The sequence below is a fragment of the Cydia strobilella genome, chromosome 25 (genome assembly GCF_947568885.1).
Source record: "Cydia strobilella chromosome 25, ilCydStro3.1, whole genome shotgun sequence".
Taxonomy (NCBI): domain Eukaryota; kingdom Metazoa; phylum Arthropoda; class Insecta; order Lepidoptera; family Tortricidae; genus Cydia; species Cydia strobilella.
In genome coordinates, this window is record NC_086065.1 from 9,321,292 (window position 1) to 9,347,421 (window position 26,130).

The 26,130-nt window shown below is 39.4% G+C and overlaps 2 protein-coding genes across 6 annotated transcripts in view; one reads left to right on the forward strand and one right to left on the reverse strand.

The window, feature by feature from the left end:
* The window catches only part of LOC134752769 (protein ERGIC-53), a 182,043-nt gene that overhangs the window by 86,376 nt on the left and 69,537 nt on the right, over positions 1 to 26,130 (forward strand). The gene's annotated exons all lie outside the window — the stretch shown is intronic.
* The window catches only part of LOC134752655 (cilia- and flagella-associated protein 410), a 41,386-nt gene continuing 15,405 nt past the window's right edge, over positions 150 to 26,130 (reverse strand). The window contains exons 2-12 of one of the 5 annotated variants that reach the window (XM_063688325.1): positions 14,146 to 14,211; positions 13,708 to 13,875; positions 13,178 to 13,316; positions 11,538 to 11,735; positions 10,344 to 10,415; positions 9,205 to 9,315; positions 7,210 to 7,278; positions 6,019 to 6,101; positions 5,165 to 5,315; positions 4,826 to 4,908; positions 150 to 3,897 (exon numbers count right to left, since the gene is read on the reverse strand). In XM_063688325.1, the coding sequence (XP_063544395.1) occupies positions 3,864 to 3,897; positions 4,826 to 4,908; positions 5,165 to 5,315; positions 6,019 to 6,101; positions 7,210 to 7,278; positions 9,205 to 9,315; positions 10,344 to 10,415; positions 11,538 to 11,735; positions 13,178 to 13,316; positions 13,708 to 13,875; positions 14,146 to 14,211 (1,174 nt within the window). In that variant the 3' untranslated portion in view covers positions 150 to 3,863. The remainder of the gene's footprint in view (positions 3,898 to 4,825; positions 4,909 to 5,164; positions 5,316 to 6,018; positions 6,102 to 7,209; positions 7,279 to 9,204; positions 9,316 to 10,343; positions 10,416 to 11,537; positions 11,736 to 13,177; positions 13,317 to 13,707; positions 13,876 to 14,145; positions 14,212 to 26,130) is intronic. The other 4 variants (XM_063688326.1, XM_063688327.1, XM_063688328.1 and 1 more) reach the window with 4 other exon arrangements.

Consider the following 26,130-nt stretch of genomic DNA (forward strand, 5'->3'; position numbering starts at 1 on the left):
TGTGTGGTTTTCCTATTCACTACACAAAGGCTAGGCTATTGCCATAAGTTTGCCTTTGTACCTTTATTCGTGAAGTAACTACCTATCTTTTTTGGTATAAGGTGGTATAAGGGGACTGGTTGGGTAAAGGAAAAATAAAACAAAAATGTGGGTATTCGTATATTGACACGGGCGCCACTGGCCTACAAAAGTAATTTAATTGAAACCCGGGCACAGCTCTGGTCTGGTAAGCTAGTCTACTACAGTCAGCATCAGCTTACGGCTGTCAAAAATGATCTGCACACATTCTTATCCTTCTAACAACTTCTAACAACACATTTGACACAGTTCAGATCAATTTGATCACTTCGCCGGCTAACTACCTCAGCTGCTGACTATACCTTTTAGATTTGATTTGTTTTGTATAGTTAATAAAATTGGATACTCATTTGCAATATCTTTATTGGCTGTCCGTCCACTGCTACTGCTCACATGACAATTTTAAGACAGGTCACGTTGTTTTTACTTCCCAAATACAAAAAATACAATACAGGATAATTGGCCAATCTACTTCTCAATCCTACTGTTTTAATGTCAACTTTGTACTAAAACTTTGTACTAAAATGACAGAATGGTTAGACAAGTCGGGGAAGTCAAACTGTAATTTCAGTATTTGGAATATAAAAACGAGGTTTTACACATTTTTGTCAGAAATTGAATTAACACAAAATGTAGGAATGACAATTTTGTAAGTACCCACTGTGTTACATTACATTACATTACATCGGTGTCGATGAATAATAAAATAATATAAAAACATTAAAATAACTCCTATGTAAACTATTATATACATTAGAAAACAACTCATGCTATACAAGGCGTAACAACACGCATATAAAAATTCAAATCAACAGGTAAAATTCATAACATTAAATCCATGTTTGTCTAAGATGGGCAGGTACAGTTGACGCAAGAGGTACATTGTTTACACTTTTGCACCTTTTAGGTACTCTGTTGTAATAAGGCGAAAAATGTAAACATGTCTTTGACGTTGACTGTACGTCGTCCGGTCACCCGCAATAATATTACACAACGAAGGACGCAAAAATATCTCACACGATCTTATTTGTAAAAGCCATAAAAGCTTGTCACATAGTTTTGCGGCCTTCGAAGGGTAACATTATTATAGGCGACTGTCTAAGTGTCCATATTGTTAATGTAGGTAACTAACCATTGGTCTTTGCAATAATAGCACTAATAGTAGAGGATAATACTACGCGCCAAAACCATCCGCTATCCTGCTATTTTTTAATTGTTTTACATACATATATGTAGAGCCATATCTCTTTTCCTAACATGATGTTAGAGAATGGTTAATACTTTAAGCGCGTGGTCTACATACTCTACATACTACTATTACCTAATGCTGACCATATTAACAACAAAACATTGCTCGTCGTCAAACTTAAGTTGGTGGTTTTGATTGGTTTACCTTTACTCAAAATCCATAATTAAACAAGAAAACTTTTTTAAAAGCAATATTATATTTCATGTTGTTATATAATATTGTTACCGCGAAATGTAGGAATTTAGATTACTTACTTACTTCACTGGCTCAGTGCTCAGCGACCCAAAAAGGATCTTTCTGACACCAGAGAGCGCCACTCTGCCCTATTCTGCGCCACTTCCCGCCAGTTGGGTATTCTGAGGGCGGACAGGTCTTTAAGGGCTTCGTCACTCCAGCGGAAATTAATTAGGAATTTAGATTACAAGGTAAAAATTACGAGCCAATTTTAAAAAGTGCGTTTGCAATTATTTATTGCATAGAAATATGAGATTTGAACTTCATTATAATCTATAATGTACCTAAATACGTACATTATTAACTTTTTACATTATTACCTCCTCTCAGGTAAATTAAAAATAAAACTACTAGCGCAAACAAGCTTCAGCTAAACAAATGAAGTTTTTCAATGTGTGCGTCTTTCTGTTTCATATATCAACTTGTATTATAATATAATTATTATATTATACTAACAGAGAAACAAATGACACAATTAACTGACAATTGATAGATCTTATCTCTTCGCAATAAGGCTTACGATTGAGCAGTTTATAGTTCACGATGGTAGTATTGGTAACTCGAGTCTTTTTTCTACAGTCAACAGCAATAGTTGCTTAGCGGGCGAGGTGCTCAATATTACTTTCACACGCTCTTATTCTCTTAACAATAAAGTCGCGTCAAGATCATTTTGAACACCTCGCCCGCTCAGCAACTATTGCTTCTCACTGTAGAACTCGACTTGTTTTTAAGAAACTGCGCTAACACTTTGTCTTTAAAATATTCTTCCGAGTCGATTCCTTAATTAAGTCTTTTTTAAGCGCAACTAAAAGGACTCGGACCTCCTAAAGAAGACTGTCAAGAATTTTGTGGGTATTAGCAGTAGCAGTAAATAAAATAAGCATTTTTGTATGGTGTACTTAACCTATGAATTTACACAGACTATTTTTTTTTTGTAAATTTGTGGTCTCTGTGGAAACTTAAAAATAACTCGAGTTTCGACTTAATTATTGTAAGTCTGATAAACATAGTCGATTCTCTAAAAGGAGGATTCAAAGGACTCGAGTAGTGACCAACACTACCTGATGGTAGGAAATTAGGAATGTATTGACGCACACACATAGATACTTCCATCCACGTTATTTGCGCTAGTTTTGTTTCTAGATATTGGGTACATACCCAAACATAAGTACAGTCAGCCTAAAATTACCTGCATTGGTTGTATTTAACTTTATTTTCAAGCAAAACATCATTTATGCAGATTATTTTGGGCTCCAACGCTATGCCCCGCAGAGCCATAGACATTCAGAACGGAATTGCAGATGTATTTGCGGTAGTGTCGGACCGAAAGTGTCCGGTTTTTTTGCTGAAACCGAAGGTTCGGTTTTGCTATAGTTTCGGCCGACCTGATTTTTATCCAGAAACTTGCCGAAACCGAAACCCAAGTTTCGGTCGGGCATTGCCGAAAATACACTTTCGACGCGGCCAAAAGCTTTATGAGTTTTTGGTTAAAACCGAGACTTCGGCCGGGCAATCTATGTTGCTTCTCACATTTTGATTAGTAATTATTTAACATAGTTCTATTGTAGCCCAGGTTTTATTATTCACTATACACCAATTTTGTTGTTAGTCTTGTTTAAAAGATACATGTAGATATTGTAGATCACAACCTACTTCACGCCTACAATAATTGCAGTCTTTTCTGCATTTTATTCACCACTGCACTTTGTAGTGACACTAGTCCGTGTTTCTTATGACGGACTAGTCTGGTCTAGTCACAGTCACAGTCACAGCACTCACAGCGGCTGCTAGCGCGGCCTGCGCTGTTTCTATATCCCAGATTTTATTGAATCTAAGTGATCATTTGTCTATAATATAAATGTCAAATATTCGTGAATATGACGACATTGTTGTGCTTCAGCTAGCGGAATATTTGTACGTATGACATATCGACCTGCCACTTTTGTGTCTGGGGTATAGAAACTGAGTTTAGTGTGTGTAGTTACGCACAGCCGGTGCCCTAATTTAAGTATCCGCTTGTCTATATAGCTTGTAAAGTGAGGTGGGTACTTAAGTCGGGGCCCTTACTGTACAATCGCTATCAGATATATTGGAGCAGCTGCAATGTTCACAATATCTGAACAAAGCCTGTATTGTCAAGGCATTAAAGTGCGTGTTCAGTATTTTTGAGCACCTCGGCCGCTTCGATATATCAGATGGCTTTTGTACGAGTACTAGCCCTTGGTGAATGGTGATAGTATCGCTGTGACTAGAACTAGACCGCGTGTGAGTGTGTGTGTGGAGCGGCGTCGGGAGGGGCGGGTCACTGTGTGTTGGCGAGCTCGTCCATGCGGCATCTGAAACGGGCACAATACTCGTCATGAGTGATTCTTATCAAACGGTTAGTGTCTAAAGTCAAAAGAAATTGATCATTCTACATATAGGGGTTCTCAAAATATGATTCGTGAACTCTAGGAGTTCCCCAGCGGATTGTAGAGGGATTCGCGACGAGCGACAAGTACCTAGAGACTTTCTTAAATACAAAGAGGTGTTTTTTTTTCGTCATGTGGTTTTGCAGTCATCTGAGAAGTTGATGAAGATCCGATTACCCGAGTTAAAAATAAAATTAGAAACCATGTTCTGTAGGGTAAATATTTGCCTTCCATAATTGAACAACAGCATCGCAAACATAAAATGTAACGGTTCCATTTTTTTTTCAGACCAGAACTTCAGCCAATGATGTACGTCGTACGATACAGAAAAATGTAACCAATCCGAGCTAGCAAAATTAATAGCGATTAATTGTGCCAAAGAAACCGATAAAAAAGTGAAAGATCCTGGTCACGGCACCAAATTGTAACAACATCAGCTTGATCAATGTTTCGATTACGATTCAGTTACAACTTTAACGACCGACCGACGATAGTGTTTGCAGCTTCAGCACGAAGCTGAGTAGATCACTCGTCGGTATTATTCCTTCGTTAATAGTGTTGCACTAAAATTAAAAATCCGATATAACTAGAAACAATAAGCAAGCAAAGGTAAAGAAGGTGTTATGGCCACTTTTGCTTCGGGAGCGATGCGGGGTGAGTTGTTCGACTAGTTTTTATAGGTTAGTTTAGGTTTAGTTTTATTTATAGTTAAGTTTATTGATAGATTATTTTTAGTTCTTAAGTTTTTTTTTAATGATTGTTTTTTTTTTATTGTGAGGTCAAGAAATATAAGAACGCGAATGTATTTAGATTAAAATTCATACTGTACCTACTACAATAGCTAGGTAGTTACCTGACGGCCATCTCGGCGACCTCCAGGGACGGGTAGTCCAGCTCCTTCACCAGGCACAGCACGGCCGACAGCAGGTTCGAGTTCTGTCGACACCAAACAAACGGTTACCATGTACGAATACGAACCATAAACCTGGCTACAAAAATATAACGTCCACCAATTGCCAAAGACTGTAAAAGGTTAGTAAAAGGGGTGTAAATACTAAGAAAAGTGCTGCCTACTATTTGACAGCTGAAGTATATAAATATCGCTGTACGGGGTCGAGATTTTATCAATCAAACTTTTTTACAAAACAAGTTTGAAACGGGGGGTACTCCGCGGGGGTTCTGTGTCAATTACCCTTGTGACGGGTCGGCGGGTGAAGCCGCGATGTTCCCCCATGACGGCGGAGGGGAATCCCGCGCTATGTGCGTCTCGCTCGCGCGGGGGCTCCCTGTCTCGCTCACGCTCCCAGTCGCCTCGACCTACGGTGCTGGGTGTGTATTCTGATCTGAAAATTAAGGGAGCATCTTTAATTCTTTAGCCCGTGAGCCAGGAACAGATTTCCATGACCAATAGCATCCCGGGCGATAATTCGTAAAGTGGTTAAAGTGGTGGTGGTGGTTGCAATGAACCTCGTGGACGTAAGTTGTCGCTCCGTTGGTGAATTGAGGAACGGAAGCCACACTTTGTCAGATGATAGTTTAGATACTATTGTGATTTAAAAAGAAACGTCAGGCGTTTGTATCGCCGTGGAAAGATCGTTAGCTGGTCGCATGAACATGTAAACATTTTTATTTCAATCATCGCATCCCAATTGAAACTTTGTTAGACGGATATCCATACTAATATCATAAATGCGAAAGTCTGTCTGTCTGTCTTTCTGTCTGTGTGTTCCCTCTTCACGCTTAAACCGCTTCAGCGATCGATTCATCGATTAAGATGAAATTTGGCATAGAGATAGGTTGAGTCTCTGAGAAGGACATAGGATAGTTTTTATCCCGAAAATCATCCCTTAAGAAAGTAAAAAGCGGGGTGGAATTGAGATAATTAATGAAGTGCCTGCTAATTTGTGTGCATATGCTCAAATTGAATTATTGCTATGAGATTTTTTCCAGGCGCTACTTTAGCTGCTGTTACTAAGTCCACGCAGACGAAGTCGCGGGAAAAAGCTACTATTAATATAAACAGGGTGTATTGTATGTAAGACGTACCTGTTATCGCCTCGCTCGCAGTACGGTTCGTGCGGGGACGTCACGCCGAGCCGGCACTCCCCGTTCATCGCATACGCGTACTCCTGCACAAATTATTATGTTACAACATCTTGTTCCACGTTACCGTGTCGAGTTGAGTGGTGTGTCAAATCTGTCTGCGAAAGCAGTTATCTATTAATAGTAGAACAATATAGGCAGGAGGAACCCGAAGAATATTAACCATGTAGTCCATGTATTCCTAAGGTAAAAACTAGATAAAACATTTAGTCATTTATTCAATATTGCATTGTCATGTACATAATAAGGTGTTACATTATGAGATAATGACTCAAAGTCAAAGTCAAAGTCAAAATGCACAAAGTCACAAGCACTTTTAAATTGTCAAGTTTTAAATATTACCTTAATCTAAATATCAGAGCAATTTACGGCGACTTTAAATCGATTGGGTAAATTTATTTATAAGAAATCAAGAAATATTGTCTTTCTATTTATACGGCGAAGCGAATAGGTATCATAAATCATAACATCAAACAAATGTTTGTTGCAACAACCGCAAGCAACACACGACAAACCGAATGTTTCGTTTGAAATACATTGAAAAGTTATGTTGTGATTGTGAATGTTACTTGCGATGTGTGTGCAATGTCGTATGTCGTATGGTAATAAGTAGTAAAGCTTGCTAGTGTGCGTGTGATATGTATAATGAATAGACATACCTAGACAAATATCAAACATTTATTCTATATAGAAATAAACGTATATATTAACATTACAAAAGGAATGTAAACTTGTAAACTATGTCAATCAACAGTGTGTGTATGTAGATCCAATGACATATTCTCTTCGGCTCGGAAGGACAAAGTAAAGTATACTTTTCTCATAAAATGTAGCTGAAGGCCTACCACAAAACACGAAAATTGAAATTTCATTGTTTGCTTCTCAACACTTGCATATTCGAACGATAGAAAGGCAGATAAAGAAATTTCGTTTTTCGTGCCTCGCGGGAGTCCCTGATGTGGTACAATGTAGCAATTAAAAAGTCAGGGAACGTCTCCAAAGAACTTTTTTTATGCTTAGCATCACGGGATAGGGTTAGCTACTAGCTCGTCGGAAAAGTCCGCTTGGTGCCGGTTGGGCACATGGCCCATGGCACATGGCACATGGCACATGTGGTGGTTGTTCATTGTTCACCTTGACGCTGTGCGCGGAGACGGAGTGCCGCAGCGGCGCCTCGCGCTCGCGCTCGCGCGCCCAGCGCGGCTGCAACAACACACTCTACCTGTACCTGTACCTGTACCACTACACTACGAGTAGCTACCGACACTACCACTACTACATACTTCTGTTTTTGTCACTCTACCACTCAACTTAGGCAGCTGTTGAGAAAGTATTACGGTGTGTGCGATTTTTAGTATGCTAAATTAGTAAAAATTGAGTACTTTAACTATGATTAGTCTGAAAATAAGTTACCTTCGCCAAACCTCAAAAGCAACCACGCGCGATGGCCTCACCGACTGTCTAACTCAAGTGGCAGGGCTATATTACTATACTGTACAAACAGCAACACTCTCAACTGTCCATCGATGACTTTATGCCTTTGTTAATAAGGTTTACACAGACACAGTTGGACAGTTAACCGTGCGGGCGAAGATTGTGGTGTACTTCGTACTTCGAACGGATTCATTTTTATTTACCATCCAAAAAGTATAAGTTGGAAAATGAAATCCTGACTCCGCAGTCCACAACACAACACAACCTATGCAAACTTCAAAGGTTCATGTACTATTTTGTATTTTTCCCCCGATGTCTACATTAAATTTACCATTTCCCCATTTACCATGTCAAATGAACCCTTAAAGATTTAAAAAGCTTATTTACTAGTTTATTACCGTAAGTACATAACTTGCTCGGCAGAATTACCAACTTACTGTTTACGGTGTGGAAAATTTACAAAGCACATATTTTAAATACTGAATTTGTGAATTTCTTTACTTTACTTTGATGTCACACTACAGCCAATTTAATGGAAATGAGAACGCGGAATAATGAGCTCAATATTAAGTTAAAAACTCAAAATACTGCGGTATTAGTGATTTTTATGTTATTTTACTTACAAATACAGAGCTTGCATAAACACGGCAGTGTCGCTAATGTTGTAAGTTAGACCTAATTTCGAGTCTTAAATGTTCGATTCGATGCGTAAAGACTCGTGGTAAGCGGAGCACTGAGGCGAAGCGGAGCGGAGATGTGGGGTTATCTACCAATAGCATTGGTTGTGTTGTAATCTAGCGGAGTGGAGATTACAACCATGAACCAATGTTATTCGTTGATTCCTCAGTCCTCACATCTTATGCGACAAAATTAATGCTCGTTTTTGTTTGTTGGTGTAATGTTGACGGCCAAAAGGCGTGAAGGTGAACTTACAAGTCTTAATATGACACGTGATTAGCTCTAACTCACAACAGAGCCAGTTGTATCAACCGTAATTAACGGACTAATCAACCTCATAAATTTAACGTCAACTGTCACTTTTACAACGTTCGTTTAGTTCGTTAAATTAAATGTTATTGAAAGGAAAATTTCATACTTCTCTTATATGATTAGTCCGTTAATTAGCCTCATGCATGAAGTTTATATTTGAACGAAATATGTTTTATTCGGATGTTTGTTACCGTTATACCATGTTACAAATGCATTTCCGTTATTAAATTATCATTTAATTGCCTAAAATAATAAATAAAAAGTACAAAAATTTGCCCGCGAAAAGCTAGTGAGCGCACCGCGCGAAACGTCACGTGACGTCACGCGTTCGACAGATTAGTTCACATAAGTGTCATCAGTAGCAAACGTCAGTTAGACCGCCCAACGTGTGACGTCATCACGCTCTGTCGAATTCGCGCCAAAAATTATGAGCGTTCCGCTCAAAATTTTTCAAAATTTTAAATATTGCCTAATAAAATAATGTGAAGGTTTACAAAAGTATTTTTATTTTTTCCGGTGTACAAAAATTAAAAAAAAAAAACATGCATGGAGCTAATCATTGTGGTTGGTACGATCGAGCTCACAAACATCTTTACACGCCAACTTTTCAAAAATATTGTGAACTCACAGGGTCAGTACAGTACAGTCTACTGACCTTGCGTTGCACGTAACAGTGTCCATAGGTACTTTAATGTGTGAACTTACATCGTACTGTGACCTAGTCATGGCGGCGGGGTGGTCGAGGCGCTCGTCGTCGGGCGAGGCGCGCGCGCGCTGCGCCGACGCCGCCGCACGCCGCGTGGGGGAGAGCGGACACTGCGACGCAACCATTAAGGTTAGCTTTTTGGAAATTTCACTTAGTTCTTCCTTTGTATTTTGCTACGCGAAACAAAATACAAACACTAGGTTTACAAAACAGCCCTTAAACTGTTATAAAGTAGTCGTTTCTAAAATATTTTTATTGCCTCATCTGCCAAAACAACAAAGCGATTTGACTATCGCTGATGAAGCTTGGAACGTTTTTTCATAGCAATCGTAGCCCTTGGGACAAGTTTTTTTCTCTTTAATCAAGAAGCGGTACTTTCTTAGTACTAACAATATACAGATGCGATATACATCAATACATGTCACATTACCTATTCGTCAAATCAACACTTGCAGAATAATGTATACATTAATTAAACACAGAGCTAATATCCTTCACATGCATTACCAAAACCACTACAACAAAGATAGCAACATAAAATGTTAGCCGTTACATCACACAAGCAGGAAATAAAACGACCAAACCAAATCATGAGCCCCAACCTAAGGTGTAGTTACAATTTGGTGCCGTGAACAGGATTTACCAAATAAATACCAACGAATTAAACAAACAAAATTAAATAATCATTTGCAAATATGGCGTTGTTAGTGGACGTGGATGGTGGTGTGGTCACAGAATAACTAATAGTACGTGTGGTGTAGGAGGCGGTAGTATAGGCACTAAGGTTAAGGTCAATTGGTGTTATTTTCTCGTACCGTTAGGAAGTTCAACAGTCTATTGCAACTATTGCAAGTGCAAGTTTAGTCAGTTTCTTCAAACTAAATATTTACATAAATATTAGCTTCAGTCATTCCTTTATTCTCTGTCCATTTTGCAATTACTACTCTATGTAACTGTGTGTGTAATCATTCACCTCAACCAACTCTCCTGCCGTCACCTATAATGTTTGTGGTGTTGGTTGTGTTTTGGGAGTGGTTATGTGGAGCGACTCAGTAAACTGAAGATGATGCAAGAATGGTCAATTGGTCACCTAAGCGTGCCTGTTCCATGAAATGCGTATTTAGACCATCACCCTCACCTGCTGGTCCTGGCGGTCGGGCCGGGGCTCGGGCTCGGGCGCCGCGCCCTCCGAGCTGTCGCTGCCCGCTGTCTGTCGCCAACATGCCCCAACGGTTAGTCACATACACACTCACCCACACACGTTTAGTAATCTACGGATATAAATGCAGGTCGCAGACAAAATTACCGCTAACTGCAGAGTGCAGGCACATACAGTACGTTGAAGGAACTCGATTTCTGCACCATTTCTTACCTTGTCTCAGTGACAATAACATGAGATACTAGTCTAGTGGTTTTCATTATCATTGCCATAGGGACAAAGTACGAAGTAGCACAGAAATGTATGTATTTTATCTAGAATTGTCTAGCATATTTCAAATGTACCTGTGTGTGACCTGTAAAATATTGCATACTAATAAAGAAACTAAACTAAATCAAACTCCTTAATACACTCACGCCGAATGCGTAATACAGATTGACTGGCTCTCTGCATATTTCCATACAATATAAACGTGCATCTGGTCTGATACGGCCTTTAGTCGGACTTCCATCTATAATATAGTACGCGATTATTAGTTAACATGAGAGAGACTAACATTTGTTAGTTTACAACACATACTATTATCCTTTTATCATTTGTAGGAAAACGTAAGACGTAAACGATCGAAACTCTCTTCTGAAAAATGATAAAAATGTTGAATTGTTTTACATCAGGTCGGTGGTAATCAGGCGGTAAGCGGTTACTGTAGCCTATAGATAGGCGCTTGAGAGTCTGGAGATGTCATACTTTATTTAGCTGTCTTATCTCTGATGGTCCCGAATGTCCCGATAAGCTTCCTGCTCGTGCCTGATACTCGGGTTTCGGCCTGTGGTCCTGGTACTCGGGTTCGCCACTTACTTGCTCGTGTCTCTGGTACCGGTAAGCCTCCTGCTCGTACGTGCCACGATGGTCCCGGTACTCGGGCTCCGGCCTGTGGTCCCTGTACTCGGGTTCGCCACTTACTTACTCGTGTCTCTGGTCCCGGTAAACCTCCTGCTCGTGCGTGCTATGATGGTCCCGGTACTCGGGCTCCGGCCTGTGGTCCCTGTACTCGGGTTCGCCACTTACTTGCTCGTGTCTCTGGTCCCGGTAAACCTCCTGCTCGTGCCTGCTATGATGGACCCGGTACTTGGGCTCCGGCCTGGGGTCCCGGTACTCGGGTTCGCCACTTACTTGCTCGTTTCTCTGGTCCCGATAAGCCTCCTGCTCTGGCCTGCTATGATGGTCCCGGTACTCGGGCTCCGGCCTGTGGTCCCGGTACTCGGGTTCGTGCTTGTGGTACTCGTCCCGCTCGGGACTGGAGTCGCTGGAGCGCGCGCGGGTGGCGCGCCGCGCGCTGCCGCTGCTCCGCACGCTTTCCGCGTAAGCTTCCTGAAATTACAAAATACATTCAAAGCTTTCGACAATTCTAAATTTGTTTTAAAGCCTGTAAGGTCATGTAGGGTATATAAGAGAAACATAATTTATTTTGCTCTGGGTAAGAGAAACAGTATGAGGAGTCCCTACAAGGTTTCTCTTAACCCATCTTAATAATTCTTCTCAAGTCTGCAGCGAGACAATGTGGCAGCACTTCTATAAACACCATATTGTCACAAGTGGTACGTTGATAGTGGTACTGTCACACTCTGACTCTGGAGACTTAACTTACGGTCTAAATCCTTAGAAAGAACTTTGCTTCGGTAGCTTATTTGGTACAGCTGTGAATTGTAGTCCTGTAGTTGTTGTGTTGTGTTGTTGTGTGTGTGTGTGTGTGTGTGTGTTTTGTAGTCGTGACGCAAGGTCGAGTGATTATTTTTCCATTGTTTCTTTATTTCAAAAATTGAAGCAGACAGCTCTGCTGATTATTTGGGATTTAACTGCTGCTCTGAGTATTCTTTATCATCGGAATACATCTTCATCATTTGTAACCAGTACAAGCATAGACTTTACAAGCCTACCGTTAAGCTAGCTATAAGTTCCAATAATTCCTCTATTGTGTGCATCGAAATTTTAAATAAACCTGACGTATTTAAAGATGATAATCTGATTACATTTAAAAGAAGAATTACAGAACAGCTGATATTGAAATGTTTTTACTCGACCAACGATTATATTAGGTGGACTTAAAATAAACTTGAATAGTTTTTAATGATCTGAATGACTATGGAATGTACTTTGATTTAATTGTTATTAAAAAAAATTTATGAAATTTAATGGATTATATATTGTATAATTAAATTAATATTTATAGTTGCATGCATTAGCATTAGCACTGTTTATTTGAATTGAATTAATTGTTTTGTTAGTATTAGTTATGTAATGGTAAGATTTTAGTTTATAATGTACTTAATGTGCTGTATTTATCTCGGCCATCAAAATTTTCAACCATTTACCCAATAGTCTTAAGATGTTAAGCGGACAGTCATTTAAACGACAGCTAAAGCAGTGGCTAATAGATCATGTTTTTTATGATTTGAATGTGTATTTTTTATTTAAAACTGTATAATTGTAGATGTACTTATTATAAATATAAGTGATGATGTATATAATATTGTAATTATGTAAAATATTGTATACCCGAAAAGGGTAGCCGTTGGTACTATGTACTATGTATCATTTTAACATCATGTTTGACACGGTAAACAATAAACTTATTCTTATTCTTATTCTGTAAATAGCTTAAATCTATTACACAATAAATCACAATTAATGAGCGAGCTGCCTCTTCTAACTCCGCTTGTTGCACGACGACATTCAACTGTCGATGACACACACCTAACTAGATATAACCCTTTATGCAACGAGATAGAGTCCATAATAGTCAATAGTTATACCTGTTGTTGTGGATACCCTTCATCATCTGAATCAATAAGCGAGCCTCGGCGCTGCGCCTCCTCCAACTCTTCTTGTTGCACGACGACATTATCGAGCTTTTCTAGCCGCGGCAGGTTACGGAGCACTGTTAGTCGATATCTGAAACACAATAAGTAGATTCTGTCACAATGGAACATAATGATATATTCACGGCAAGGGCGTACATTGAATCCTGAACGTTAAGCGAAGGATTCTATAAGATAATCCAGAGCGCCACGCCATAACTGAACTCACTGTGGTGTGTGTAGGACTTCTAACCGAGCCAGAGCGAGGCGAGGTGAGTGCTGCTGGGAGATGCCGCAGATGTCTCATCTCCCGCAGGTCTTCGATCTTGTTCTTGCGGACGTAAAGTTCTCGAAGCAGTGTGCTTATATCGTTAATGGTAGGTCCATAATGTGTAGGTGTCTTGTTGAAAGGATGTAAGGTAGGGTGGGGTTATTACAAATGGGTGCCTTGACCATGATTAATCAACATAAATAAGTGAACTCACTGTGGGTGGTGTGTGCAGGGGTTCTCATCTAGCCACAATGACGTGAGGGCTGTAAGGTGTCTAAGATGTCTGATCTCCCGCAAGTCTTTGATCTCGTTCTTGCGGACGTACAGTTCTCGCAGCAGTCGGCAGCCGGCGAAGTCCTGTAGGCTGCGGATCTTGTTTATGCTGGAAATGAAAACAGTTTTTTTAATCCTCTGAACTTTAACTCCAAGTGGAATTATTATCTGGTTGTTGATTTTGCTTGCCAAGATTAATTTAAAATTGTTTTCTGTACAGTAGGGTTAACAGTCTGAACTATCAGCTTCCGTTGTTTCGTGCGTGAGCTGGCAACAGGCAAGGCTGAGCGTTTTGGAGCGTAGAGCGGAAAGCGTTGCCCAATCATAAACAGGCTCTTGGTCAATAGGTAAGGTTTGCGGATTTTACAAAGGATCTTACCTGAAGGCTAGCACCTCAACGTTTGGCATCCGCCGCAGTAGACTGACGTCACCTAGCTCTGCGCCCCTGTAACAAACGAATCAGTTCTTATATTGTACATGTGAGGATATGGGTATACATATATTAGCAGTACAGGTAAAGCTTTATAAAGTCTAAAATCGTTTTTTATCGATGTTGAAAAATAAACTTGTGCAGGTAACTAACTGTATTGTCATATATGCGAATCAATCGACCGAACACGGAAACCGCGATGTATCACTCAGTCATGGTCAAGGAACAATGATACAAAACAATCACCCGAAACGGACATCACACAAACACAACCCCTCAAATGTGAACCCTGTGACATGCCACATAAAGTCCAAATCACAACGCGCGGTTGATGTTGATATTACATCAATGGCAATCAAACGGTGACGTGACTCGATGAGCGTTTAAAATAATAACGCCTTTGGGGATCTGAGATCTGACTGGTTCAAATATAGACTCTGTCCATATTAAATAAAAATAAATAAAATATCTTTATTTCAGAACATTTAAAATTCCATACCTACAATATTGTATAAAGTTGAAATTTAAACACGCTTGGTACAGGGAGCCTACCGCGAATACCGAAGTTAGCAAATTGCGGGAATTCTTCTCTTTTGAGTCCAATTAAAGCGTAATTCAAGGGACAGAGAACGTTGCCCGCAATTTGCAAACTTTGGTGTTTGCGGTAGGCCCCCAGTTGTGTCGTGTACCATCGTAGACAGATGACTAAGCGTTCGTGAACCTTATTACAAATAATTAAGATCGATAACTGATTAGTTAATTCTGTCACTGTAAAAACGGTCGTGGCTGTGATGTAATTGATATTCAATATGCGTGTGCTGACTCTTTAGGAACACTTTCCCACGATATTTTGATAATTATGCAGAATAGTGATAAGCTCAAATCGGGTTAGCATATTAATGGTTCTGTAGTTTAGAGACCTCGTTTTTATTTATTTAAAATTTTAAATCAGACAACAAGGCCCATATTACAAATACCTTACAGACTAACATACATAACATAATGTATTATATGAACTTAAAACTAAACACTATTTTTTTTGAAGAGTTTTATTTCGAGAAGAGAGAGATCTGATCTATTAAATTCCTATCGGTCATAAAAACCCACTTATGACTTAAGCTGGCCATACACACTAGGGTTTGCCTACGCAGTTTTGCCAACTGCACAGGAAAAGAAATTGGAGCGTATGTGGCATTCGACTGTGCAGTTTTCTTACCATTGCAGCTTTACCTGTGCAGTTGAACTGTAGGTAAAACTGCGCAGGCATCCCTAGTGTGGCCATACACACAGCTTAACCATTAATTATATTACGAGCAATGAGGATATAATAAGATAGAGCGGTACTGTCATAGTAAATTTTGTAACCACTGTAAATTCACTGCCATCTATCGGCATACTTTAAAACTAAAAATGAAGATTTATAAAAATACGTTAAAAAGTTAAAATGTATTTAAATATGGATAAATGATTTTAATATTTGCATTAATTATTTTTATATGATTTTGACCCATGTTCTTTCACTGGTATGCGTTAAAATTATAAATCACAAACGAAACAGTCAACGCCCTCTATACGAGAGTAAGCCAAAACTAGTGGCGCCATCTGATCGAGAATCAAATTTTCGTGATTTTCGAGGCACGTTTTTTCCTTAGACTGTATCCATCTATTACGGAGTTATATCTATCTTTGTTACGAGTAAGGAAAAACCGGCCAAGTGCGAGTCGGACTCGCGCACCGAGGGTTCCGTACTTTTTAGTATTTGTTGTTATAGAGCAACAGAAATACATCATCTGTGAAAATTTCAACTGTCTATGTGTGTGTGTGAGCCGTAACTGTAACACGCGTACACACTAGAACCTCGTTACTGTATGACGCATGTTACGGTTACGGCTCGCTTGTGAGTACCCGGCTTTAGTAATAGGGTCCCGTTTTTACCCTTTGGGTACGGAACCATCAAAAACGGAAAAGTTCACCGCTTCGGGCAAGACTCGAACTTTCGACCTTTCGCGGAACACCGGTCCGACCGCTCGTAACCAACAGTTACCGAAGCTTAATACCAGAAGATTGCGTGTGAAAGATGAGGCAACGCCATCCAGCGGGGGAATGTAGCCAGCACCATGGGCACCTGAATCTGAATCTGAATATGACATGCCTCAAGTAAACAACCTAACATGCATTAAGCGCAATTACATCACGGCCGTCACTCATACATCAAATATCACTCACGTATCATATCACATCACAACATACTAACTAGAAACGTAACTCCATCCTAAACTCATACAATGTCCGCCATTTTGTATCCAAAGCCGGATAATAAGCGGTTTCACTTTCGCAGAGTCAACAACCGAAACAGAGATACGAAAGGTCATAACATAACACATTTTTATGTTGGTGAAAAGGAATTTCAGTACGTTCAGATTAACGTTTATTTTACTAAAAACACACACAACACACAACTACGACCTTTCTCAAAAGGACCTTATTGAACCTATGTTTAAGGTTACTTTTGCTCAAAAACATACACTATCCTTATCGAACTATTAAATGTCATATGCTCATATGCAGCTATCACCTATAGTTGGGGAGCCCAAGAGGGGATTTTTAGAGTTACTCGAGCGCGTCAGATATTGGTAGTGAGTCTCACAACATGTCTATGATAAAAAGGGTATGTCAATCTGCCGGTTTACACGGTCAGGGTCGTACCGAAGGGACAATTTGGAAAAAAATAATTACTCGAGCGCGTCAGATATACAAAGGGGTAGTTAAATTGAAGGCATGTTTACAAAAACAACATAACTACACTAGACATGAATTTACAGGAAACGAATAAAACTAAATGGCTTCTTATATATTAGTTATTGGACATATACATTGTATAGGTAATTTTAGTAAGTGGCCAATAGTTCCGAAACATACGATTACACATTTCAAAGACCAGTATTTTTGGAAAAAAAATTGAAAAATAAGTTCGTCACTTATGCTGTTTTTGTAAAATGTTGCTAGTTATGTTCTTTTTGTAAGAAAATAAAACAAGTTTCTATAGAAATTATGTTTTGTATTCTATCAGAGAGGTACAGATTTATCTTACTTAACTAGTGGATTTATTTATTTTCTACTGATTTTGGACAATTGGGGTCATTTTTTGGCACTATCTTTTGCTCTACGTGTAGATCCTGCTTAGACGAATGCTATGATACCAAAAACTCAAATCCGCAAAAAATGTTAGTTATGTTGTTTTTGTAAACATGCCTTCAATTGTTTCTTTGCAACTCTTTAAAGGTGAAAGTGTCGTTGCCACTTTTGCAAATATAGTACTTTTCTCATAGCTCATTTTCACATATGACAAAAGCAACCATAAATAGCTTACAGGCATGTCTTGCCATATTTGGGCAAAAGCCTCACCCTGGCAGCGTCGCGTGACCCCACCGCGCCCATCGCAAAAACAACTCTACACCACAATCAATAACACTCAAATTACATTACACCTAATAACACCACACCCAATCCAAAAGGCATTAAAGACCAAACAAGACCCCAATTGAATTCCAACCTTAAGCATCTACAAATTAAGTTCAAAAACAGAACGGCTCGATTAAGTTATCGTTGTTCTTTTGTTTTTCACGAGCGATAATAACCCATCGACCTGTCAATGTGAATTGAACCATATTAAGTAGTATGAGGGTGTTATTTGCAGTGGCGAGTGGTGAAGGGTGCGTGTCAGGTAGGGTCGCCATGATTCATGAGTTACGCGGGGCGCTCCTCAAACTAATGGTGCTTTGATAAGTTTGGAATAGCAACAAGTTTTCACGTTTTCGAACGCTTGAAACTTCTTCGTGTTTAGTGGATAATGGAGTGTAAATTACCGAAATAACACTTAAATAACCATATCTAATTAAACAAATTGAGACTTATTTTCTACATAAATATCTATAGGTCCTATTAAAAGATTAAATTAGATTGCCAAAGCGGACACCGGCCTTCTTTAGCATGCAAAGGTAAAAATTGTAAAAGGTAAAAAAAGAACAGGTTAAGGCACGGACAGTAGAATAAATAAATAGTGCAATTAATAGTACCTATAGGGAGCGTGCATAAACTGTAGGGGGCAGCGGGCAGCACAGGAGACGTCAGATTTTTGGCGCGAGGCGTAAATGTGTAGGTTATGCTTCCAAAGTAGCCCACAAGATGGCAGCACTTGCTTTGGCGTGAAGTGTCAATGTACATATGATGTACATGTTTATGGTTCCGATTCAGGCCACAAGATGGCAGACCCTCCAACGCGCACGGTCCCTATAAGGGACATGCTCCTGCACTGTTTGGGTACGGTACCAAGTCCTAAAAAAAACTAGGAGAAAACTAGAAAAGAGAGTGGTAGTAAAAGAATTGAAGTCTTTACAAATACATGTTGTTATTGGAAATACGACTCGTTCTTGACCCGTATCGAGCGGGGGTGATGCGCCGAAATAGCTCGGCAAATGTACATAATCGATATTTCTTAGTCGAGACCGCCACTTGGGTAGAATATGTAAGTGCGCGGGGTTTTTAACCGAGCGTCAGCGAAGGGCTCCATTTCAGCTTAGGCAAAAATGGTTTTGTATGTCCGGAGGTTCTCCTCTGCATGTCACATTTCTCAACCGATTCTCGTGAAATTTTGTGAGCAGGTTCGGTAGTTAGTTATAATTTTTCTGTCGTTTCGTTTCTTGGAAAATGTAATGTGGTATGGTATGTATGATGGTAATATTACAAACAGCAGGTTAACATTAAATTTGCTTCTTTGCTCGAATACGAATAGACAATGTAGAAAAATAATTCAATTTCGATTATTGATGTTTGCGGTAGGCCCCGAGACTCCTGTCTATATCGGAGTAGTTTGCTAATATAGTCTGTTTAGCACGTATAGTAAATACATACTGAATGTGTTAGGCAATAGCCACATATGGTTAAACAGTTCAAGCGCACATTGGGTGCGCCTGTCTGTAGGTATACCTAGCGTGCAACCGATCCACCTCGCCTCGTTACAAACCTTTCCCTAGTTGAAACGTATAAAATACAGACAGTAACCTAGATACTACGCCCAGAAAATAGGCGCTCATAATATGTGTTTAGATAAAAGTGGTAAAACCAAAGCAAGTTCGATGGCAACCTAATGCCAACAGGCATAGAGCCAACGATGGGTGACTCTAGCTGGAGACCGTTCACACCAGATGCACCAACCTAATGTCGCCTGGCATAGATAGAGCCAACGATAGATGACTAGCTGGAGACCGTTCACACCAGATGCACCAACCTAATGCCAACAAGCATAGAGCCAACGATGGGTGACTCTAGCTGGAGACCGTTCACACCAGATGCACCAACCTAATGCCAACAAGCATAGAGCCAACGATGGGTGACTCTAGCTGGAGACCGTTCACACCAGATGCACCAACCTAATGCCAACAAGCATAGAGCCAACGATGGGTGACTCTAGCTGGAGACCGTTCACACCAGATGCACCAACCTAATGTCGCCTGGCATAGATAGAGCCAACGATAGATGACTAGCTGGAGACCGTTCACACCAGATGCACCAACCTAATGCCAACAAGCATAGAGCCAACGATGGGTGACTCTAGCTGGAGACCGTTCACACCAGATGCACCAACCTAATGTCGCCTGGCATAGATAGAGCCAACGATAGGTGACTAGCTGGAGACCGTTCACACCAGATGCACCAACCTAATGTCAACTGGCATAGATAGAGCCAACGATAGGTGACTAGCTGGAGACCGTTCACACCAGATGCACCAACCTAAAGCCTACATATATCACCAACATAACAAATAAATTGTCTGTACGGATCGTACCGTCAGTTTACTTTTTTGCTGTTAGTACAATAATATCTTACACTACAAATATATGACGAGCTTTTATACCTTACGAACTAATGCAATGTCACATATTTTTGCGAGCTTCATTGTATACCATTTTATTACTGGTGACTACTTTTCCTACATAGTTAACTTCAAATGTGCAGTCTTTGTAAAACAATTACCCTGACTTGTCACCGCCGCGCCTGCGCCTGCGCCACGCCTGCAATGACACTACCAATTATATGACCGGTCTGGCTCACAACTCACAGTTCACCGCCCGCACTAATAACCCTACACTCGCGAAACATGCAATGCTAATTATAACGATGATTCATTGTAATAGGTATATGATAAATGTAAACAGTATTATCATGGGATTGGTGGACGGCAAAGATATTAAAGTACTACAGAATTAATGGTAAAATGTTTGTTTTACGTATTAATGTCGGTTAATAGATACGCATTGCAGCAAATGACGTTGATATCTGGCGCTCTTTGATCTTATTTATCTTACATGAGTCACAAGAAAGCCACATATTTATGGACGATAATTCTTTATCACATCATTATATTACTAGCTTTTGCCCGCGACTTTGTCTGCGCGGGATCATGATATTCATGATGGATAAAAACTATATCCTATGCTTTCTCGGGCCTCAAACTACCTCAATACCAATCTCAATCGGCCCAGCGGTTTAGCGTGAAGAGAACTCTGTATAGTTACTTTTGCATCTATAATATTAGTATGAATTCTGGTAAAGTAGAAAGAGCTTAGTTATTGGCAAGTTACCCGCAATCGATCCGCGTCACCGCATTACCTCAAGTGCTCACTTTCTTTTCATCACGGGGCTGTAAATCCAAATATGGCGGTAAGGGAAAATTATAAACTAATAGAGATAAGATAACTCCTGTCGTATTATTAAATATATTAAAATCAGTCTGCGCCGGTCCGCCAACGCGAGCTCACGATAATGCGAGGAGCATTAGGTACGGAACTACGGAGTGTAACATGTCGAGCGAAAGTCTGTCTCACGGAAGTTTTGTTATTAAAATAACTCCTGTCGGTTTTTAATAAGGCTCCGCTGTCTGTCAGTCTGTCACCAGGCTGTACATACATATCTCATGAACCGTTGACAGCTGAAATTTTCACAAATGATTTATTTTTGTTGCCGCTATAACAACAAGTCTAAATACAGAATAAAATAATTATTTAAGTGGGGCTCCCATACAATAAACGTGATTTTTTTGCCGTTTTGGAGCGTAATGGTACGGAACCATTCGTGCGCGAGTCCGGCTCGCACTTGGCCACTGTTTTTTACCATTCCATCTAAAATGAGTTCGATTCATCTCGACATCTCCTTTTCGGTCTGCTTTTATTCCGGTGACTATAGTGGTCCCTCCCACTCAGTAGTCATTTTGGCCCACTTTTCCGAATGCATGCGGCAGAAATACCCAGCCCAGTCCCACTAAAGCTTGATCCACACGTATAATTCGAGTTCTGGACTGCAGTGTAGGTATGGTCCTGATAAATAGTATGATACATAGATAAGTATTATCCTACCCTCCTACACAGGTTTAAGCTCTAGATTTGTTCTTAAGAAGTATCTAAGGAATTCTAGACCCGACCTGTCTGTCGTAGCGAAGACAGGGCGTCTGCAAAGGCCGAGCACTCACCTCTGAGTCGGTGCCAAAATGATGAATGAACCAACTTACGGCCTAAATTGCTTAGATATCTTCTTTTTAACAACGAAAACTTATTGAATAGAGAGACGACTTTAAAGAGAGCCTAACTCGAGTGGAAAATCCCTTTCTTCCAAACTAGAACGACTAACTTTTATATAGACACGACCCCAGGGCCGAATCATTGATCATTGATTGGTCTCAATGATCGGGCCCGGTCGCTCTCCAGCTCTCCACTCGACTGCTCCGAGGAGTCATCAGAACAGTCAGTCAGCGAGCGCGAAAAAGAACGTACTATATACGTTCGGGAGAGACAACATGAATTCGTAGCCTTTCGCTGTTAAACATACATTTTCTGACATTGAGAATTCTGCAAGTAGGTATTACGTAGTATACAAGCCCTCTGTAAACAGACGTACTTGCTGCGCACTGCATGCATTTAAAGGTGCACCTTTAAATGGAAACCCTCTTTAGTATTAGATCTCAGGAATGTTGTAGGAGTGTTGAACCAGTTCCCGGTTTCAGTGCTGTTTTTGTATAAAAAAAAACAATTAAACAATACTGAGAGAAGCGTGGACGCCAGGACGCCACACCGTCTCCGAAGGCCGAGCGCTTACCTCCCTTGGGCTGCAGCCAACTTGATCGATGAACCCTTCTATTCTATGGCCTAGTTTACTACATTCTTGGCTTTGTTTCTGCGCTCACGTAATAGGTGCTGTTACAGTTGTAGGTACAAAAATATTATATTAATTAGTTAATTACTACAAGCTTCCAGGGACACTCTTAACTGACCAATTGACCATCGATGGGCCTTAATACGTCTTTGCAATAAGTACTCTTTCCATGAGTTTAACGCGGCCTTAAACGCTGGCGACTGCGTCAACTTGAACGCATCTCGCTTGCACCAATGCTGCTATGTCATGCTTGCACCAGTACGAGGGCTTGCAGTAGTTCAATACTTCCCAAAAAGTTTCCGTCGTTCACGAAATGGACTATGGACAAATAAATAAAATTCAAAGTACTATCGCCTCATGATTCAGTATGAAGTAAGACTAAGTCAAGAGTATGTAGTAGGTATGCTGCATTGCTGTAATTTTATTACGAATAATAAATGTCAGGATGCCCATTTTTGATCTGATTATGTTCCATGACTCAATTTTACATATGAAATCTGTGGAGTTAAAGTCTAAAGTAAAATGATTTTCTAAACAACGAGACAAACATTTCTAAATATCTTCTGAGCCAAAATTCGGCTTTCAAAGGAAAACCAAAAGAGCTTTCGTAAGCGACAATAGTAGCCTGCCTCTGCCCCAGTTAAGCCCTTCTATTGGCTGAGCAAAGCAACCCTTAGCAAGTGAGCATTATTAATAGTCGTATCGCCTCAGCTGACGAGGATCGATCACGGTCGCGGGTCTAAGTTACCTGAATTATTGAACAAGGAGAACTGTTTGAACGAATATTTACAAACCAATTTAACCACAAGACTATTCGTACTTTGTCAGAGTTAGACCACCATAACCGCAGGACAATCCTTATTTTGACAGTCATCATCAAACAGATATTAGTGATAACTAAGCCAAATACAGTGTATACCTGAATTATTGAACAAAGGAGGCGGTAAAGGTAACTAACGAAGATTTAACCACAGGACTATTCTTACTTGATTAAATACCATTAAAAAATTAATGAATTAAGAACCTATCAAAATTACCTATACGAGCGGCCAAGGTGCTCAAAAATATCTGAACATGCAATGTATAGAAAGTAAATTACGTATACGTTAGCGGTTAGCGTAGCGTATATGTCAGTTCTGACACGTCATCAGTGACTCATGGTACGGGTACTGAATGTACTGATACCTAATCGTATTGGCTGTATATATCGAAAGTGAGTGAGAATGGATGATATAAATTGATGTAACTGCATGTATTCAAGCGTGCCATCCCACACACTACACCCGGACACGGTTACAGCTGTTAGAAGGACATTAGAAAGTGAAATAAATAACATAAATTAATTAAAAGACAACAAATCTCAGCTTATTTAAGTATGGATGGAGCCAGGAACACATTTATAAGACCAATTCCTAGGACTTGAGAGAAACGATAATTCGTACAGTGATAAGAGGGATAGTCTGTGGGTGTTTTTGTCATTTTCCCGACCTACATTACTATCTGGCGTCTCCACACTTCCTCGTTTCGTGTGTCGTGCGTCGTGCGTGGGCGCACGGAACATGCCAATGAGGTCGATGTCGTCTTGTCAAAAGAAATCATCATCTAAAAGAGCGTATGCGCTTTTTTTGTAGACAGAATGTTTTATCAAACGTCCAATGTCCGAAAGTCCAAAGTAAGTTCTTCTACTTATTGATTTGCTGATGCGTCCTTATCGTCAATTATACGTTCTTTATATGGATTTTATTTTCTTGATTTTCGAGGCACGTTTTTTTCCTTAGACTGTATCCATCTATTACGGAGTTATATAAATCTATGTTTGGTTAAGCATAATTTAAAATATACTCGTAATTGAAGAAATAAGTTTTTACCGTATCTTTATCACTTTAATGTTATTTTATATTTTTGTATAATGTACTAAAATATGGGTTTTTATAAGACCTGAAATAAATGTTTTTTTTATTTATTTTATTTAAATGTTACACTATTCCATAAAATGTCTACAATCATTTTACGTGACAGTTATATACCTACTTCATATAAAAAGGAACTGTCATAGGGGATCATCATTCGACGCGAGACCGTTATGTACAGTCGAAGGCAAAAAAAACGATCCAGACAAATGGATCTGGACGGACCACTCAAAAATATGTGAACACGATATTATTGTCTAAGGTGTAAGAGCGTACAGCGTACACATATTTCTTAAACTCTGGGAATGTATATATATATTTACGCCCTTGACTGTTTGCTGTGGCATAATATCTGCAAAACAGTGCAGATAAGCTGTTATGGATTTGAGTAGAACGTACTTATTGAGAATATTGAGTAATGACCGGTTCTGTGGAAATCGCTTTCTTAGTGGATAGTGGACAAAGGCGACTTTAACGTTGCGTTTCCTTTTAACTGGCATTGTTAAAGTTTATCAATGGTTTACAAATAAACGTTTACGATACTTGCTGTCATATCTATTCTAAAGGAGGCGTAAAAAATTAATTGAGTGGAGAGTTTCTAGTCAATATATGTGACGTTTTCAAGAAAAAGGTACCACATTGTCGCTTGTCGATAAGGTTGATTTCAAATTGAAACTATATTGAAATAGTGCCTTTTTGACAACCGACAATAAGTACCCTTTTGGTTGAAAATGGCACATATTATTCGGTACCCGTACCATCGCCCACACTGTTAACTGAACACCTGTAAACCTTATTACAAAGCGCATAAGGTCCACCCAAAAATATCGATCCAGACAAATGGCTCAAAAATATGTGTACACGACTTTATTGTCTAAGGACTCTAAGGTGTAAGAGCGTACACATATTTTTGAAAATTTGGGAATGTATATATATTTATGCCCTTGACTGTACCATGAGTCACTGACATTAACAGTCTCAAAACTGAACTGACATATACGTATACGTAATTTACTTTCCGTAACATCTCGCTCGCACTAATATGCGAGTGCGAGCGAGATGCATAGAAAGTAAGTTACGTTCCCGATAGCGTTTATGTCAGTGCCAAACTGCTGGTAGCCACACTAATGTAGGTACTACTTATTCACTTCAGACTCAAGAGTATATAATCAGAACTCTGTAGAAAGTCCTTGTATATTTTTTTTCCTAATCCACTTTAATTATTCTTAGTATATTCTGTCCATCCTGATAACGTTGGCTATATTCCTAATAAATCGTTTATTTTATTTTGGTACATGGAAAACCAACAGCGCTATACATATCAAAAAACTATAATAGAATTATCCTATACAAATATCCTATCTTATTATTCTTTTTCTATTTATATCTTATTTTATGTTTTCTTTTAAATTATGTAAAGTCTTGTTTGTTTGTATAAATAAAATCTTATTATATTATATTCTATTCTATTCTATTCTATGCCGTGTAAACAAACCTTTACAGTCTGTTGACTCTGTTGTCAAAACGAATACCTACTCAAGAATAATGAAAACACTTTATATGAAAATTTAAACATCTTTCATCTTTATGCTCTTTTGTGTATAAAATGAAAAGTGTTTTATAAGTAAAACTTAGAGCACGGCATAGAACATGAAAAACCGGCCAAGTGCGAGTCGGACTCGCGCACGAAGGGTTCCGTACCATTACGGAAAAAAAAACAGCAAAAAAATCACGTTTGTTGTATGGGAGCCCCACTTAAATATTTATATTATTCTGTTTTTAGTATTTGTTGTTATAGCGGCAACAGAAATACATCATC